The following is a 17,390-nucleotide window of genomic DNA, read 5'->3' as shown; positions in this document are numbered from 1 at the left end:
TTCCTAGTGGTCAAGTGGCCAAGAGAGCAGCCACTCTCAAGGATCACTCTGGACTGAAGATTATCACTCTGGGAACAAAAAAGCCAGTGGTCCTCCAACCAAACAAAATCCATGTGGGAATTGTGGATAGCAAGCACGCAATTACTCACCAAAATGATGGCTGTGTTGTCTGCATTACTGCAGAAGCTCACAAGAAGTGATAATGTGCCGTGATGCATTGTGACCCCTAGGGTTACAGTCAGGCAGTAGCTCAAAATAAGCTCTGTGAGCGTGAGCTGCCCTTCTGGCCTGCAGAGGGATCCAGCTGCAGCCACACTTCTGTTGGGATGTGGAGCATGATCAACCATTTGCAGCTTGTTAAGACCAGCTGTTTTTGCAATACACAGCACAGTGATTATAGGCAAATAAAAGAGGAGTGTTTTCCCCAAAAAGAAGAGCTAAAGGCAAGGAAGAAAAGAGGCAATGGAAATACAGAGGAGGTATCCAAGCTATTCTATTAGCTCTTATTCTGGCTACCAGGTAGGCAGTAAAACTGATCTCCTGGGGCTCTCCTCTTCTCATGCTTCAAAGCTATCGCTTCCAGCCAGTATCAACTAACATTGCTTTCATAGCAGGAATCAATACATTGCTTGAAAATGCCCAGCTGGATAAAAGAAAGTTTCGGTGTCATACACTGAAATTATATTAAAAGAGACAACAAAAGCAGAGCATTGGAACTACCAATTCCGTATAACAACCTCAGTGCCAATAAACTGGAAGACGACACAGTAAAACTAACTACCTCCTTTCAATTTTTAATATCCAGCCACATTTGCAAACACTGCCATCAAATCCACATACAGCAGGGGAATAGAAGCAGGGGTCTTGCCGTCCTCGTGCTAAGCTACTCCAAACCACCTCACTGCAAACCAGCAACTGCACTGTCCCCATGAATGGCAATGAAGGACTGGTTTCCACATATCCACAGCTTTGCTCTCTCCTGAGAGCTCTCCAGGGATTCTCAATCTGGCACTGATCAGAAGCCTGACTTCCTCGAAGGCTGGAGAGCTCTGTGCCCCGAGGTGCAGCTGCACGCTCTTATTAGAAAAGGAGGCCAAACCAGGCTTCCCTGATAAATCTCACAGGTTTTATATAGATAAAACCACATTACTTTAATAGAAGCTTTTTAAAGTTTTTGACAGCTCCGTTCTAAATCACTGATAAAAGCAGCAGCCATAATGGCCGCCACAGCACAAATGTTGTCTGCAGAGGAAGAAAATGTGCTCTTATCATCATCTACAAGGTAATCTCTTCAATTATGAGTTCTCTATTCAGTGTGGAAGCACAAGTGCGATAATCAACGTTCCAAATCACAGCCCTGTCTCTGAGCTACTGAGAGAGATCTCTGAGCTCTGGCAGACTTCGCTTTCCCTGCTCTTGATTTCTTTTTATGCTGCTCGAGGATGGGCTGAGGAAGCAATTGTCCAGAATCGAGCTGTGTGTTCAGTCCAGACTCCAGTTTGGAGTGTATGATTTGCACAGATATGGAAGGAAATATCAGAGTTTTCCATAAAGCATTCCACATCTGGTCTGTGCACTTTGGTATGCTGACACGGCGCTTCCCATCAAGGAGCATCTCCACTATATCCCTGACAATGACACAGTATGCCAATGATTTCTTCCTAACCCTACAGTGATCTCCTCACTTGACTTATCAAAGCTTAAAAGAAACAATGCTTTAGCAGTTTGGCATCCCCCCTCGGGCCATTTTAGTAATGAATTTTCTTAAACACACTACATAAAGATCTAATATTTCTTCCTTTGATTTTAATATTTAACATACCAATATATTATCAACTGTGCACTATTTCCAATAATATTTTCACCCCGGGAATAAAACCCAGTGGCAATTAGCACAGACTGATGCCACAATGCATTTTCAGCAGGTTATTTTGAGCAAGTTTTGTAACTCACCCCACAGAGAACAGCAACTTCTCATTTCTGGTTCAAATGCACACAGTATTTTCAGGCTATCTGACAGGCAGCAGGAATCAAGATACCACCAAAGGGTAGTGAGTTTCCTCCTAATAGCTGTCTTAATTCAAAGATGAAAGACAAAAAAAGGCAAAGCATGAAGATGCAAGGCTTTGCCATCCTGACACTGTGTTATCTCAGACCGAGGGCATGCAGCAGCCAATGTGCGCTATGCATTGAATTTTCCCTGGTACATCCCTTCCGTAGAATCAGCAGATGCAGCACTTCTGAAAAGGTTATTCAAACACATGGAAATCAAACCCAAATACTGTCTGACCGATCTGTGAGAGTTAATGCTGCGCAGAGACGATCAAAAGGCACTGAGTACACACGGACAGGAGCAAAGGTGTGATACTTAGTTGGGCCAACAACCAATTCTTCTTTCCTCTTAATCACGCTGCCAAAGTTGTAAAAACGTGTTCTCTTAAGACCACAAACCCCCTCAGGAACCTGATTCACAGCCTCAATGGGCAGACGGTATGAATGTAGCGCAACACAGAAATCAGACCATGTATACCTACACCAGCACCTTCCACCATCATTTCATTCGTGACTCCATTAAATCAGGTTAAAACAATTTAAACATATTTGTAAATATACCTGCACGTAAACATGACAACTCAGGGCCTTTATTCTGCCAGCATGGAACCCTCTCCTGCCATAATGAAATAGGACATGGTTAGATGTGGTGCACGATAAGCATTCATAGAATCACAGAATGGTTTGGGTTGGAAGGGACCATTAAGATCATCCAGTTTCAACCCCCTGCTATATGCAGGGTCGCCAACCAGCAGACCAGGCTGCCCAGAGCCACATCCAGCCTGGCCTTGAATGCCAGCAGGGATGGGGCATCCACAGCCTCCTTGGGCAACCTGTTCCAGTGCGTCACCACCCTCTGGGTTAAAATCAATGGAAGCCAGAAGTGCCATACAGAAATCCACCAGGTCTCCATAGAGCTCACTCAAAAATTAAAGTAACAATAAAGAAGTGGAATTAAATACTGAATAGTAAAAGCAGTGTGCCTCCAGTCCGGGAGAACTTGTACAGAAGGGATTCTGTAATAAATTCAAGAAAAACTCACTGTCTCTCAAAAATATTAGAACACTATTGATTTACTAATTAAATTCACAGGAATCAAATGCGTAACACTCAGAGAGCAATGACACTGTGGAAGCTCCATCCTGAGCAGCGCTCTGGGTAGGTGGCTGCAATGGGTTGGGCTTGGAGATCTCTTTCAACCCAAGCCATTCCGTGATCCTACAAGGCCAGACACAGAAGCTCATTGTTCTGAGCACACACCACCCCTACCAACACCATGTAACTTCAGTGCAATGCTGAACATTCCCTCAGTAGTTTCCTCTTGCGACCCTGTAATAAAATGCTCAGGTGCTGATACATTCCTGAGAATTGAGTTGTCGGCTTCATACGCTCCAAAATTTCACCCTTAATACCTCCTATGCACTTGTAATCAGAAGCTCTGAAACTAATCTACAAAGCATAATGAACTGGGTTTCACAGCCATCTAGGATGTACATATAGGGACCCAATACACTGTTCTGCAATTTTCTCTCTATCTGAGCTCTGATTTTTAAGCCATTAAAATCAATTAAAGGTTACAACTATTTCCATACAGCTCCATGTTGGACGCAATATGCTGAAGTTAAGGTCAGCTTTCAATAAACGTTTTTATGGAAAAGAATATGAAATAAAGATTTTCTACAATGTCATCTTCTGCAATATGTTTGGCTATTTCAAAGAGCCAAAAACCAGCCCATTATGAATACTGGGCTGCAATTCCATCAATACAATCATTAAAAGAAATCAGCTTCTTCACATCTGCAAGAAAGCATTCACACAAATAAAGCTTATGAAAGTGATGCTACTTGAGGAAATAGTCTCTCATATTGCAAAGTTATTACACCAGATCTTTCATTTTGAAGTTATTTTCGTGTGCTCTTTAAACACTCATTTAAATTAAACAACTCTTCGCCTACGTTCGCTCCAGTTGAAAATATCAAAATTCAGTCAAATTTGTCAAAAAAAAGAAAAAAAAGCAAAAAAAGCAAAGAAAGATGTTAATTGCTGTAGTTGCTATGAAAAAACCCTGCTGAGACAGAGCCAGAGGTAATGCAATCTGTTTCATCAAGAAGGCTGATAAGTCTCTCCACGTTGTATTGCACTCTCACACCCAGATTTACCAGCCTACCATGGTCCTCCCACCCTGAAATTCAGGAAACAAGATGTAGTGATTTCACACTTGGCTAACACTGTTTGGAACCACAGTTTTCATATAAGCATTCGTTTATCATTAGAACTTTATCATTAGAGCTCTGTCGTGAGTGGAATGGACACTAGAAAAAGGTAATTAAAAGTAAAGACTGATCCTATCCCCACTGGACTAAAGTTCCAACTATAACCCAATGTTCCTCTGCAGCTGAGCTAATAAACTAAACTAACAACCCCAGCAGTACCAGTGAACTCCAAACAGAAATGGGTTAGCAGTACAAAGCATATACAGTTGTCAAGAAGACAACTGCACTGAGAGTCGGGGTCTAATGACCAAAGGATTCATGTGCTTAAAGCAAAATAGTTATAGGCTCTGGCCTTCAGTCTATACTTAACAAATTGCTTTCTTTCCATGCTCAGACCACCAGAACACTGCATCTATTTACCTGAATTATAAGGCATGCTCTGAAAATAATGCCTCCTATTTCATGATGTTGGCCTATCAGAAGCAGATGTTGGTGGGATGGCAGCAGAGGTTGAACCTTCCCACCAATATCCCATTCTATTTTGTTGCCACGTGATAGATGGCAGCAGAGGGGCAGTCTGACAGAATACTGTCTGACACTGAATTGCTTATGAAGCAAAGGGGTGGAATTGAATTCCTCCATGCAGAAGTGTCACCCACTGACATTCATTGACACTTGGTGAACAGTGATGGAGATCAAGCAGTGGATGTGAGCACAGCGAGGTGGTGGGTAGTGCATTTCAGCAGTGGAGACAGCAACAGCGTGTTACCTCTGCTGGTGCAGACTGTTACAAGCACAGCATGCAGAATCTTGTTCATCAGTAGCAAAAAAGCACAGCTAATAGTGGTGACTATGCTGAAAAAAATAGTGGTTTGTAGCCGAGAATGTGCTGTATCAAACAGCGTTATCGTGCTCTTCATACCAATTGCAGTTTCCATGGGAATAAATAGGAGGCATTACTTTTAGATGGACCTATGTATATGTATGCATATATGTATGCATATATATACACACATATACACACACACACACACAGTACTTTTTTTAATGCCTTAAATTCCCCGTTTAATCTTATTGAGAAAAAAATGTGGTAAAAGTAACATAGAACTAGAGGGCATTTCAAAGCTCCGTGTTCCATTATCTCAGCCATCTCCATAAGGCTGACCTGGCTTGCAACACAGATTAGACATAATAGCTGCTGCTCCCCCGTGGAATAGGCCCAGTTCCTATCTCTCCAGCTCAATGTTATTTTGTGCTGGCAGATTAAAGATAATGAGTGCAGACAGATAGGGCTTTCGCTGCAACAGGATCTAATGTTTGTGGCTTTGGAGGTGTTTTTTGCCTCCTGAACCACCTGCCATCTGTTTGATCTAGAGGAAAAAAAACCACCACAACCCTTTTGTGTTGATGTCGCTTAGCATTAAACAGGCATCGCTGACTGAGGTCTCGGTGATGGTTGGTTTGTCTTGGGACCTGAAGAAAGTAAGTTTCAAGGACAAGAAGAGCCAAAGCAGTTCTTCAGCCACCTACTGGACTTGGAGAGAGTGGGGCAGGCCCTTCCCAGCAGGTTCTACCATGCCCTCCATGAATCAGGGCCTTGCACAAGGGCTGGGTGTATCTGCATCTGCTCTCATTGAGTTTGAGTATTTCCCTGAAATTAAGCCAGTTTCCAGACAGAAACAAGTTTTTTATTCCATCGTGCAGATCAATAGGTGCCGGACTACACAGGGAGAACACACCATGCTTTTCAAGAGGTGCAAAACACTGATGCTTCTGGCAGCAGGGAGAAGCGGCACCTTCAGCTCTGGAATACAAGCAAGCTGTGGGTGGGAAAAGAAGAAAATGGAAATCCCAAGGATAAGGGCTGGCAGCTGGTCTGTCATCATTTGTAAACACCATCAGAGATCCCCAACAGAGTGGGAATGGGGCAGACTTATCCAACATGAGGTTGTGCCTGATAAAGACATACTTCACCATTCACTCCCTTCTAAGCTACGCATCTTTTTGATGTAGGAGAAAAGCTGAAACATAAGGTGAATCCTTCATGAGGAATAAAAAAAAACCAACCCTCAACCTGCATCAACATCAGCTCCTGCAATTCCTTTTGAATCAAGGTGGGTACTGAGGAAAGTCAGCATCTTCTGTTCCACTGTTTGACCTTTCCAGTGAAATACCGCTCACCACCTCTCTCCTCTTTTGCACCAAGGCTACTTTTAATTAAACCAGCCCAATTTCCTCTTCTTTCTGTGCCATAAGCAAGTCTCTCACCATCTCCTAGCTCTGCCTTTTGCTCTGGAAAAGCGCTGTGCTAGGAGAACTGAAATTACAGAGAGGCAGAACAGCACCATGGCTGGAGAGGTTTACTCTTCCGAATTGTCTGGCTGCATTTATGATAATCCCTTCATTCCATCTGCAGCCCACGCGCTGGTGCAGCAGCCCCCTTTTCTAGTTCAAGAAATTATGCATTCATTATGGAGGAAATTAACACCTCAAAGCAAACTATAATTAGGAATTCTTCAATTCGGTTTATGCTTTTTCAATTAGGCCCTCTATAATTTTAATCACGGGAGCATTAACATGTTTCCGGAATTTATATACCTGTAGTATAATTAAATCCTGAAATGCCTTAGTCTGCAACAGCAAAGCAGAGCTTACTCATCTTCCCTTTTATTGTGGCTTTTGTAGACACAGTGAGGGGCACCTGCTATAGCACAAACACTGCCTGCCATATGCAGGAAGGCACCCGCTTGCCCTCTGAACATCTCGGCCCTGCTGCTGCTGGAGGGATGCTGGCTGGATAGGGCTCATACACCACTTCCGAGGGGTGATGTTTGCCAGGGACTATTGCCCAGACTCATCCCATCTGCTTTTCAGTACCAAAAGGAGCTGCTTCAATCAGGCAAACCTCCCTCTGTGGCCTGTGAAGGGAACTGAGCTGCTGCCTGTGGGCAAGCTCCCACCTGGGGCATCTCATCCCATCTCAGGGTGTGAATCCAGGGGCTGCTGCAGGCAAAAGGAGGCTCGGTGGTACATCTCAACAAATGCATTTGCCGGGGTTTTAAATATTTTACGCAGTTTGCAATTATCCTTTTATTCTGGGATAACACAGAAGGGGAATATTGACTCCAGGTTCTCCAATGAAAATAAAGAAATGTCTTGGGAAAAAGAAACCCTCACGCTGGCCATGGGGGCATTTCCCCCTGTTCCCTCTCTGTCTTACCAGCTGACAGCTTGATGTGAGAAAATGGCCATCAATTTGTGATTCTCAGCTTAAAGTTCAGACTTCATTAACCTTTTGATTGCTGGAATTTAATCTGACAGTTCATGTGGACAGCATGAAAGATTTATGCAAAAACATTCACTCCCTGACTCTCAATATCCTCGGGCCTTCACAAAGCACACTGAAAAATGTTAGTGAAAGCTTCACTGTGCAGCTAATAAAACGTTACTTGACACAAAAGAATCGTCTCTATGTGTAATTTGATTGCTAAAATATTATAATTAAAATATATGTAAATTTGATGGCTTTCCTCTCCCTTTCCCAGCTGCTGCCAAACTCTCTGCAGAACGGCTTAGCAAGGCACAGCAGGTCATGCAGGCTCAGGGAGCAGCCATGTTTCTGATGGCTGATAAATGGGTAACGGCAGCTTTGTGACATTTTAAGGGACAATACTCTCAGATGCTGCAGTAAGAGAACTTATTTCCAGCACCAGATGAGACAACTGACCCAAAATGCCACTCAGCCTCGCTTTTTAGGGCCAGCATCTGACTCTTCAGGGGAACTAAAACACCCTGAAACATCTATTCAACTGATTATGCCATGCTACATAGAAATCAAAATACTCCTTCCTGACACTTACAGCTGTCACCTTGTTTCCTGACTCAACCCTGCATCTCCATCGTACTCCTCTCTTTGTACAGCATGTAAAGCATTGCTAAGATCCAGAACAACTCCAAGTGTCACTGAAGTCATTCTGCATGCACAACACTCACCATGCAATGACTCCTGCCAAAATGGACACATATGCTCAGCTCTGTTGAGCCCTGCTCAGCTCCCCAGGGGCAGAACACACTGCTGAGGTCAACCTGCAGATATTTAAGGTGAAACTCTGCTGTTTGGTATAATAACCAGCACAGCAGTCTGTGCAGTTGCCTTTATTCCCAGCCTCTCATGCAAATTCTCATTCTCTTGGGCACAATCACACACCACTAAAGAAAAAAGCAGCTCCAGTTTACCTTTGGGAGGAAAGGAACTCTGCTCATTTACCTTCAAACTCTTGCCTAAATGAAAGACAGAACCGCCATGCAGGAGAAACCCAGTCTGAATGATATCAGAACAATACCCCTGAGGTATATTACTGGAGATGTTAATTAATACAGATAATTAGGCTTATACTATCAGAAGCGTAGATTGATAATCTCATTCCTCATTAGATACTACAAAATTAAAAGATCTCATGTGATGACTGTTTGCCCTGTGTTCAATCAGCCGTCTCACATGATGCATACATTGGAATAAGAGTTAAGTAAAAGCAGGCTGGGGTTTTTATTTTCCAGGTATTTATAACACACCTATCAATGCAACTGAACTTTCAGAATTACCAAGGGCATAACAATAATTTGTTATGTTCCCCACAGCTTTAAACATCAGAACCTTTTTTATTGCTGATCCCTGACTCCAATCTTTATTTCCAAGCACAAGGTATCCTGTGCAGGAGTTTTAAGAGCAAGAAATCGCCACCCATTCCTGGCATTAATGAATTAATTATTAGCATAAATGCCTGGGGCAAACTCGTGGTAACACTCAAACGTAACAAAGCAAAACAAGCTGAACAGCATCACTCCCAACACAGACACTGAGATGTAAACGCTAAAGCCTCTATCTGCAAAACAAACAAAAACCCAACAGATTTTGCAAATTTATAGCTCCTTGTTTGTAGATCTCATCCCTCGTCTGCCACATAATCAACGTTATTAGGTTTGCAAATGGTTCTTTTGCAAGGATGGAAAGAACAACCGTGCTTCCAAAAATCATCATCATTAAGATACCAATGCGAGGGATTTAGTTAAGGTTAAGTTCTGTACAAATGGATGGTGACTGAAATGATGAGAAAAAGAATGTCATAAAGATGAACATTATAGCCCATGAATTCAGACTCAGCATTTCTACTTTGTTGCACTGAAATGGAAGACAAATGTTAAGCAGTGAAAGCCTCAGCTCTCCAATGCAAGGTGGAAGCAAAGCCACTCCCCAGCATTACAGGGGATTTTCATTAGTTACTACGGGTTGGAAGACATGAACATGCACAAACATCACAGAGGATTGCTTGGAGAACAGCTTGAGCAGAATAAAAACAGGAAAAAAAAACACTGTTCTTAGTTGTTCTGTTAAATAACCCAATTGTTTCCACTTGATTCATTTAACAACACAAAAACCAAAAAATATTTCCTTTATTTCATGCTTGAGAGACCAAAAATCAGATAATACTCGTGAGTAACATAGGGCTTCGTTCATATGAATTAATTTCTCCTACTGGCTGGCAATATGAAAATATTTGTTTCACCTTTTGCTCAGCACTTCTAAATATATTTAAAACACTTCCAGTTCCCTTCTCCCATTTAGTTGTTCTTATTTCCTTTAAGATGCACATTAATGCAGTGATTAAGCATACCCAACCGCTGCGCAGATGCATCGTAAACAAATCTGACCTAAATACATTTACCCATCCTTACTCACACCTCCTCCTTACACAACACACACACCCCTGACACATATGCACGGGGTCATGCGCAAGGTTTGAAAACATACGTTCTAAAAACACTTTTCCTTAGCCCAGCACAGGTTTGGGTGCCTAAAGAGCATCAGATAGGTGCCTAAAGACCAGATAGGTGCCTGCGTGGCAGCAGACATGCGAAAAAGCATCACAGATTGGCTACTGATACACTTTGGAGAACTGCAGCAAAGCGATACAGAGAAATTAAATTCTTATTTTTTCCAGCAAAGAAATTCTCTACCAGCTCAAACTCCTTTGTGTAATTGCACTGTGCTCTAAATGGCCCAGCAGCCCCAAGAGATGGAACGGCATGCCAACAACGCAATCACCCTTAAGGTGAGCGTTTATTTCTACTTTGAAATCCCTAAAACTAATACACGCTCTGAAAATGTGATGTTCTCTGTAATAGTAGTATAGGTGGATACAACCAGCGGCTTCTTAATAAACCAGATGGACTTCCATACCCTCAGCGCACAGCAAACAGCCCAGAGGACTCGTCATGGAGATAAAATCCCTCACAGCGGTATTTTCAGGCAGTGAACGAGATATAAATTCTCAAATAGAGGTCTAAAGATGTCATATGTGAATAATCCATGAAGGACAGACTCAGCCCTCCTGACAATAACAGATTCACAGGCAAAAATTATCTTCAAAATCACACTGGGATTTTTTTCAGGAAGGAGTTGAGGAATAAAGATGGGGAATACTTGCATTCTTCTTTTCTGCTTCTGAACCTATTACAGATGAATGTCAGCCTTCAGCGATCAATCACAACACCATTCATAGGCTTTGGACTGATATAAGAAGCACCAAAAGTTATTTTTAAAGGGCAATTTGGAGTCAAACTCTGCAGGCTTCACCACAAAGAAAGAATGAAATGCCCAGGCCACAAGGGAGGATATTTATGCCTTGCTGATAATCCACCTTTCCTTTGGTAATAAGACAAAGTCTACAGAAGTATAACCAAGTTTATATTATTTGTATTAGTTCGTATGAAAGTGTCTTGATTTTTATCTATAGTTTGTTAACGACGTCAAGTTCACAATCATTACTTTTACAAACAACCACATTTTAGTTATTGATCATGAGCACAAGGAAACATCAGAAACGTCTCAATGTTGAAAGTGACTTTGGATTTAGTGCACCCGTATTTCACATGAGAGGAAAAACAATGAATCTTTACTGGAATATTCTATAATATTACTCTAAAAATGATCTTGCAAAGCATACTCCATCTATATGCTGCTCAGACTGTAGCAGAATGAAGTAATGCAAGGCAGTCACATAACTATCTTTTGGGCAGATACTGGTTTACAATCACAGCCCCGCACACACTCCAATTCACCTCCCTTACATCTAAGAGGAAATATGTAAAATAATTGCTATGTACTGAAGGTGGTTTTTTTTTGTTGTTGTTTCTTCACCTTCACATTTTGGAAGGATTCTATTGAAAACCTCGGGCACTGCAGAGCAGAAACTGGCTGCCTGGAGTACTGTCCAAGAGGATGAGATGAGGGGTCTAACTATTCCTGCACAGAGATGGATCTGAAGATCAGAGGTCTTACGAGGTACTGTGAGCAGTAACTATTTCAGATCATTTACAAGAGCCCTTTCTGAAACACCCCAGGCAGGCTGAGTGGTCAGGTGGAAAAGGGAATGGATCGAGGAAAGCATGGCCATGCCTACAAGGGAGGCCAGGAGAGCAGACATCCTACAGACATGCTTTTAGAGCACTGGGCATCTTTCCCATCATGTGGGATCCCCTCCACCTACCTCATACAGTCTCAATGCATCAGTATTGCCTGAACCTGATTCTTTATCTTCATTAATGCCTTGGTAAGTGAATGGGAAACAGCATCAGAGTAAGGGGGGGATGGAAGCACTCTAAGTTTGCATCAAGATTTAAAAGCATTTTGAAAGTCAATTTGATGATAATTATTTGAGATGAATACAAAATACCATACTTGTGAAGGAAAAATAAGCTTAAAACATAAAACAAGTAACAAGACAACAACAAAAAAAGAGGGTATATTAACTCTCAGCGTGAATATGAACAAAAAAACACTATGAAAAAGCAAAGTGGGAAGAAACACCTCATCCTTATGTGTTAAGTGTCACCAACAGTTCATAACACATCCTTCTCATTGGCTGGATGGTGTTGAAGCCTCTGAGGGAGCGCTGCCTGCTTTTAGATATTGTACTAAAAGAGATTTACCCAAACTGGAAAGTGTGCAGAACAGGTTGAAAGAAAAGGGAACTGGGTGGGAAAAAACTAATACAAGGTCAAATTTGTTGGGTTTCCTGAAGTTAGTCTAAGAACAGGCTATATTTATACAGAAAAAGGTATTCAGTCATTGCTCAGCTGCCACAGCTAATAGCTATAGCTCCCCTACCACGCACACACTTCTGCTCTGGTTTTCACACTCATCTGTGTCAATGGACTGGGCTCAAGAAAGAAAGTCATCTCATCATCTCGATGTGGCATTTGCAGGGTGTAATATTTGTGTGTACTATACGCCATAATGGAATTAAACAAAGAGTGAAAAATTAGGAAAACTTGTAGATTTTTTTTCCTTACAATGATGCATTTGCTGAAAAAGACGCTATTCACTGAAAGAGGTTAAAGTGTAGGAAATTGGCTTCAAGAAAAATCACAAGACTTTCAATAAAAAGCTGAAATAGCAACACTCTTAAGACAGCAGGTGGTAAAACGAGATACAGGAACGTTCCCCCATATAAAGAAATAAAACAAAACAGAGCTCTGTGATTTTACAGCCATTTTCCAGCACAACAATATCCCTAAAGGACTCAGAAAATAGGCTCCTAAATTTGTTCATATGGAGTAGCAGAGATTAAAAGGGAAATGTTGAAGCCTGAATGATTAGAAAGGGGGTGGTGCTCAGTTTTTAAAATAGATATTTTGCTTTAAACTAATGGTGCAATTTGGGAAAAAACAGTGACATATATGGAGCACTAACTGAGATGGGACATTTCATTAAATTAAACGAGTCCACACGTGAGTAAGCTGCCCCTGAACACTTAGTGAGACACCTTCAAGAAGCACTAGGAACTCATCTGTGGGATGAACAAAGCCTATTCACTTCTGAGAGAATTAGAATGGGATCCAGCCCAGGATTAGTCACAGATGTTTCCTACAAGGCCATCATCCTGTTCCACAAGATCCATCCATACAGCTTCCTGCCCCTAAGTCTTCCACTCTGCAAATGGAAACTGCCCACCTACAGCTGGTGGCACCCTACTAAGCCAGCAGACCTCTGCCAGCCTCCATCGCCTCCTCTCTACATCAAGCTGGGAGCAACAGCTGGCTTCTAACACTGAAAAGTGAGGAGCCTGGAAAGATCCAAATTCAGAACAAATGACCTGAAAACACTAGTTCAGGCATTCCTACTGTATAATTACAACAAAGACCTGTCCCTCATGGATACAAGGGCAGGAGATGGAGGCCTGCAGCCTCCTCCATGCTTGCTGAGCTCACACCACAGCACACAGAATCACAGAATGACCCAGGTTGGAAGGGACCTCAAAGACCATGAAGTTCCAAACCCCCTGCCTGGCAGGGCCACCAAACATACACCTTTACTAGATCAGGTTGCCCAGGGCCCCGTCCAACCTGGCCTTGAACACCTCCAAGGACGGGGCATCCACAACCTCCCTGGGCAGCCTGTTCCAGGGCCTAACCACTCTCCTAGTGAAGAACTTCCCCCTAACATCCAACCTAAATCTTCCCTCTTTTAACTTAAAACCATTTCCCCTAGTCCTGCTATTATCAGCCCTTTCGAAGAGTTTACTCCCTTCCTGGGAGTAAGTTCCCTTCAGGTATTGAAAGGCTGCAATGAGGTCACCCCGCAACCTTCTCTTCTCCAGGCTGAACAAACCCAACTCCCTCAGCCTGTCCTCATAGGGGAGGTGCTCCAGCCCCCTGATCATCTTCCCCACACAATGCCATCAGCAACCAATCCTGGAGGTTAGCAGCAGGACGCATTTATAAAAAGAAATGCAGAAGGCAGAATCAACAGGCAAGTTGGCCTTGTAGGCAGCATTCGCTTTCAACAGCTCCATTATCAGATGAGAACAAAAAGTGAAACCTGTGGAGGAAAGAGAGGGGAACACTGCAAAAACAAGGGAGGAGGAACCACCCACCTGACAGGGGCTCCACGGGACTGAGCAGGCTTCAGCATGACAGTGATGGTGGTGTCGGTCTCATTCAAGGGCAAGTCCGTGTCGTATTCCGGCATTGATGGTGCTGCAGCAGAACAAAGAGCAACACGTTACTGAGACACCAGTTGCTGCCTGTGGTAGTGATAGCAATGTGCTCATTAACATTTCTTGGAGGCTGTTTAACATTTTTCCAATGAGACATTAAAATACTTTCTCAATATCCGTGACTAATTCTGGGTTGGATCCCATTCTTACTGTGGCCCTCCAGTGCCGACATGGGGCACCTACCTGCAGAATTTTTAATGCATGTGTGAGCTATGTCTCCTTGATTAGCTGGAAGGTACATTATGAAGTGGGAAAGCATCAAAAGAGAGTAGTGTGGAATTACTTGGGCACTCAAACGGGTATTTAACCCCAGTGCTTTAGTGATGTGTCTACCAGCAAGTGCTGTGGGCAGTGACCGGCCACAGTATCCATCACTCCACCAGTGGTGTTCCTTGTGGCATTATGGAAAACCAGTGACTATTTACACTTGGCCACATTCCTCTTCCTATTTCTGCTTTATTACCTCCTGCTAGGGTCATGTCATCAAGGTGGGACAGGTTTCCCTAGGAAACACAGCCTACTCATTATGTTAATACTACCTTCCCCAATAGCAGACGTCCCTTAGGGACAAAAATACTAAAGGATTTGAGCAGCGCTGTGTTTATTCCAAAGACGTAAGCTTTGTTGAAATATCCCTAACTATAAAGCAAATAGAAGAATTTACATGAAGAACGTAGTCCCACTCAGTTCATCTACAACTCTCAAGGGCAAGCTGCACTGTGGGGGTCCCACATTTAACCTTCTCACAGCGATTTCCACAGTAATCCTGTTTACAATCAGGATTTTTATCTAAATGCCTGAGAACTGTTAAGCATGGTGTTTCCTATTATCAGCTCAGCAACTGACTTCCCTATCCATAAGCTGGCAATGAGTTCAGAACAAATGCCAGTTTGTTGTTTTCCTCTGCAGAAGGCGCTGTGCACTGAGGGAAGCAGTATGAGTCACATAAAGATACAGGGTACCAGCAGTACCCAGTACCTGATACCACTGCACTCTCTGCAAATACACAATTCACACATGCCTACAACATAGATGGATTTCATTTTAAAACTATCAACTTCCAGACAGCCAAACAAAGACATTCTTAGAAGTGAAAACAAGTCAATGCAAATCTCATTTTCCTCCCTACTTCCTCTAGGATTATCTTAAAGCAAGTATAACAGTAACTTCAAAATCCCATGCGTACAGCTGACCACACAACAGTATGATCTAACATCAGAGATGCCTGCGTGGGGCCTATTGCAAACAAGAAGTTTAGAGGACAGAGAAATAAAGATGAGAAACTGAGCTCAGCGCTATACAGTTAATAAGCATGCAGGCTTCTAACAAGACCTGAGCACTCCCTTAAAATGAAAAGAAACTGGACAAGAGGAGAAAAGCACTCCCATTCCCGTGCTGTTTTATTCCTCTGGCCAGAGATAAGCAGAGGACACACCATGCCTTCCCTCTGCAAGCAGCATTAAAGCCTGTGGTTGTACTCCAGGTGGATGTGACATGAGCTTCTAACTACATCTAAAAGGCTCCAACTTCGCTGATGGTCAGTGCAAAGAACAGAGATAGTTTATTTCCTTAAAATTTTACACTGTTACTTACTGCTAACAACTTACCAACCAGTTCTGAAGATAAGGGAAAATACAGAGCTGCATATTTCAACATTACAATTGTCCCAAAAGTTTGATTTGATGTCATTTAGATACACCAAAAAACGTTCATTTTAAGCTCTGTTCTGAGAATTCCCCTAAGCCAGGTTCCCTATTTCATTCTGCACATGTTCGTTTGATGCCATCTCAGCCACCACCTCACCCAGCTGAGCTATTGGTAGCCAGATCAAGTTTCCTCGCTTCTCCTGAGCACCCAGGAGCTTTCTCTCTGCAGTTCCTCCTGATCTGAGTGCCTCTCACATCCTTGTCTGCCTACCTGGAGCTCTCCTCCTGGCTTACTCAGGAAGAAAGAAATACTGTTTCCCTTCTTTATTTTCATCTCCTTCTGCTATTAATTCAATTACTTCAATTACTGTGTCCATTTTTGGTGTGTTCTTGAGATGAAGCCACACTTTTGAAGGAGTTTATGTGACTGAATATATAATTTGAATAGCCTGCTGTAGTGAGGGTTTATCTATAGAAGCAACAAAGGCTCCCATCTGAAATCCTCCAAAGGCATCCACAAACAAACCCTTGCACTGTAATCTGAACGAACATAGATAATAGATTGTGGTCCCCATGAAACTCATGGAGGAGACACCAAACTGAATGCATTTTTATTGTTTCACACATCAGCTGTAGATCTAAAGAACAAAGCCCTGCAAAGTTCCTTTTTTTGTCTTCCCCAAAGCAATACCTGAAATCTTAGTTGCGATCCGTGTTGTGATGGGTGGCCCAAAGCCCTTCACTGTGCTGGCTTTGATGGTGAATGAATACGTAGTCCCTGGGTATAATCCTACAAAGAGGTGATGCGTTTCATTCCTTAGTTTGAAGACTTTCCCTCTTTGGCTGGACAGGTCAGCACTGGGATCCAGAGACCCAACGGCCTTGTAAGTAATCTGCAAACGAAGAACAAGGACAGTGAGGTGATAGGGGTCTTCTGCACCTGGGCTCTCTCTATGACCCTTTTCTACTCCCCTTTTGGAACTCCAGATCGAAAATAAAAGGGCAGATAAGCTCAGTATCACCAGTGAACCTCCCTAGGTTTGGATGCTGCCACGTGAATATCACCATTTTTCCAGGCTTTGCTTTGGATGAAACCTATTTCTTCCCTTCAGCACGTAGTGATGTACAACAAAAGGCACCAAGAACTGCTTTTTGTTCCCAACCCCAAACTTCTGCAGCTGAAGCTGAGCACAGCACAACCTGCAGAACTCTTAGGTGAATTTCCCATTCGACCCCATCAGCACAGGGGAAGTTTCTCTGCACGCAGGGATACGTTTTCCACCAGGAAGTTGTTGTTTTCAGCAGGCTTTGTGAGAAGAAACAGGAGGTTGTTACTGACAACAAAACTGCCTGAATTCTTCTCCTAAGCCAAAGACATCGTGCCAAAATGAAAGACTGAAATTAAATGACAGGTCCACATG

At 42.8% G+C, this 17,390-nt stretch overlaps 1 protein-coding gene across 10 annotated transcripts in view; it reads right to left on the bottom strand.

Annotated features, from left to right (window-relative positions):
• LOC146752688 (receptor-type tyrosine-protein phosphatase T-like) overlaps window positions 1-17,390 on the bottom strand; it is a 278,647-nt gene that overhangs the window by 202,102 nt on the left and 59,155 nt on the right. For all 10 annotated transcript variants that reach the window (XM_085531387.1, XM_085531385.1, XM_085531392.1 and 7 more), the window contains 2 exons: window positions 16,661-16,862; window positions 14,201-14,303 (listed from right to left, as the gene is read on the bottom strand). In XM_085531387.1, coding sequence (XP_085387513.1) covers window positions 14,201-14,303; window positions 16,661-16,862 — 305 coding nt within the window. The remainder of the gene's footprint in view (window positions 1-14,200; window positions 14,304-16,660; window positions 16,863-17,390) is intronic.

Source organism: Coturnix japonica, unplaced genomic scaffold (assembly GCF_054131305.1).
Source record: "Coturnix japonica strain WE unplaced genomic scaffold, WE-NBRP24 Scf042, whole genome shotgun sequence".
NCBI lineage: Eukaryota > Metazoa > Chordata > Aves > Galliformes > Phasianidae > Coturnix > Coturnix japonica.
The sequence above is the reverse complement of the archived record's forward strand: the minus strand, read 5'-3'. Positions and strand labels throughout refer to the sequence as shown.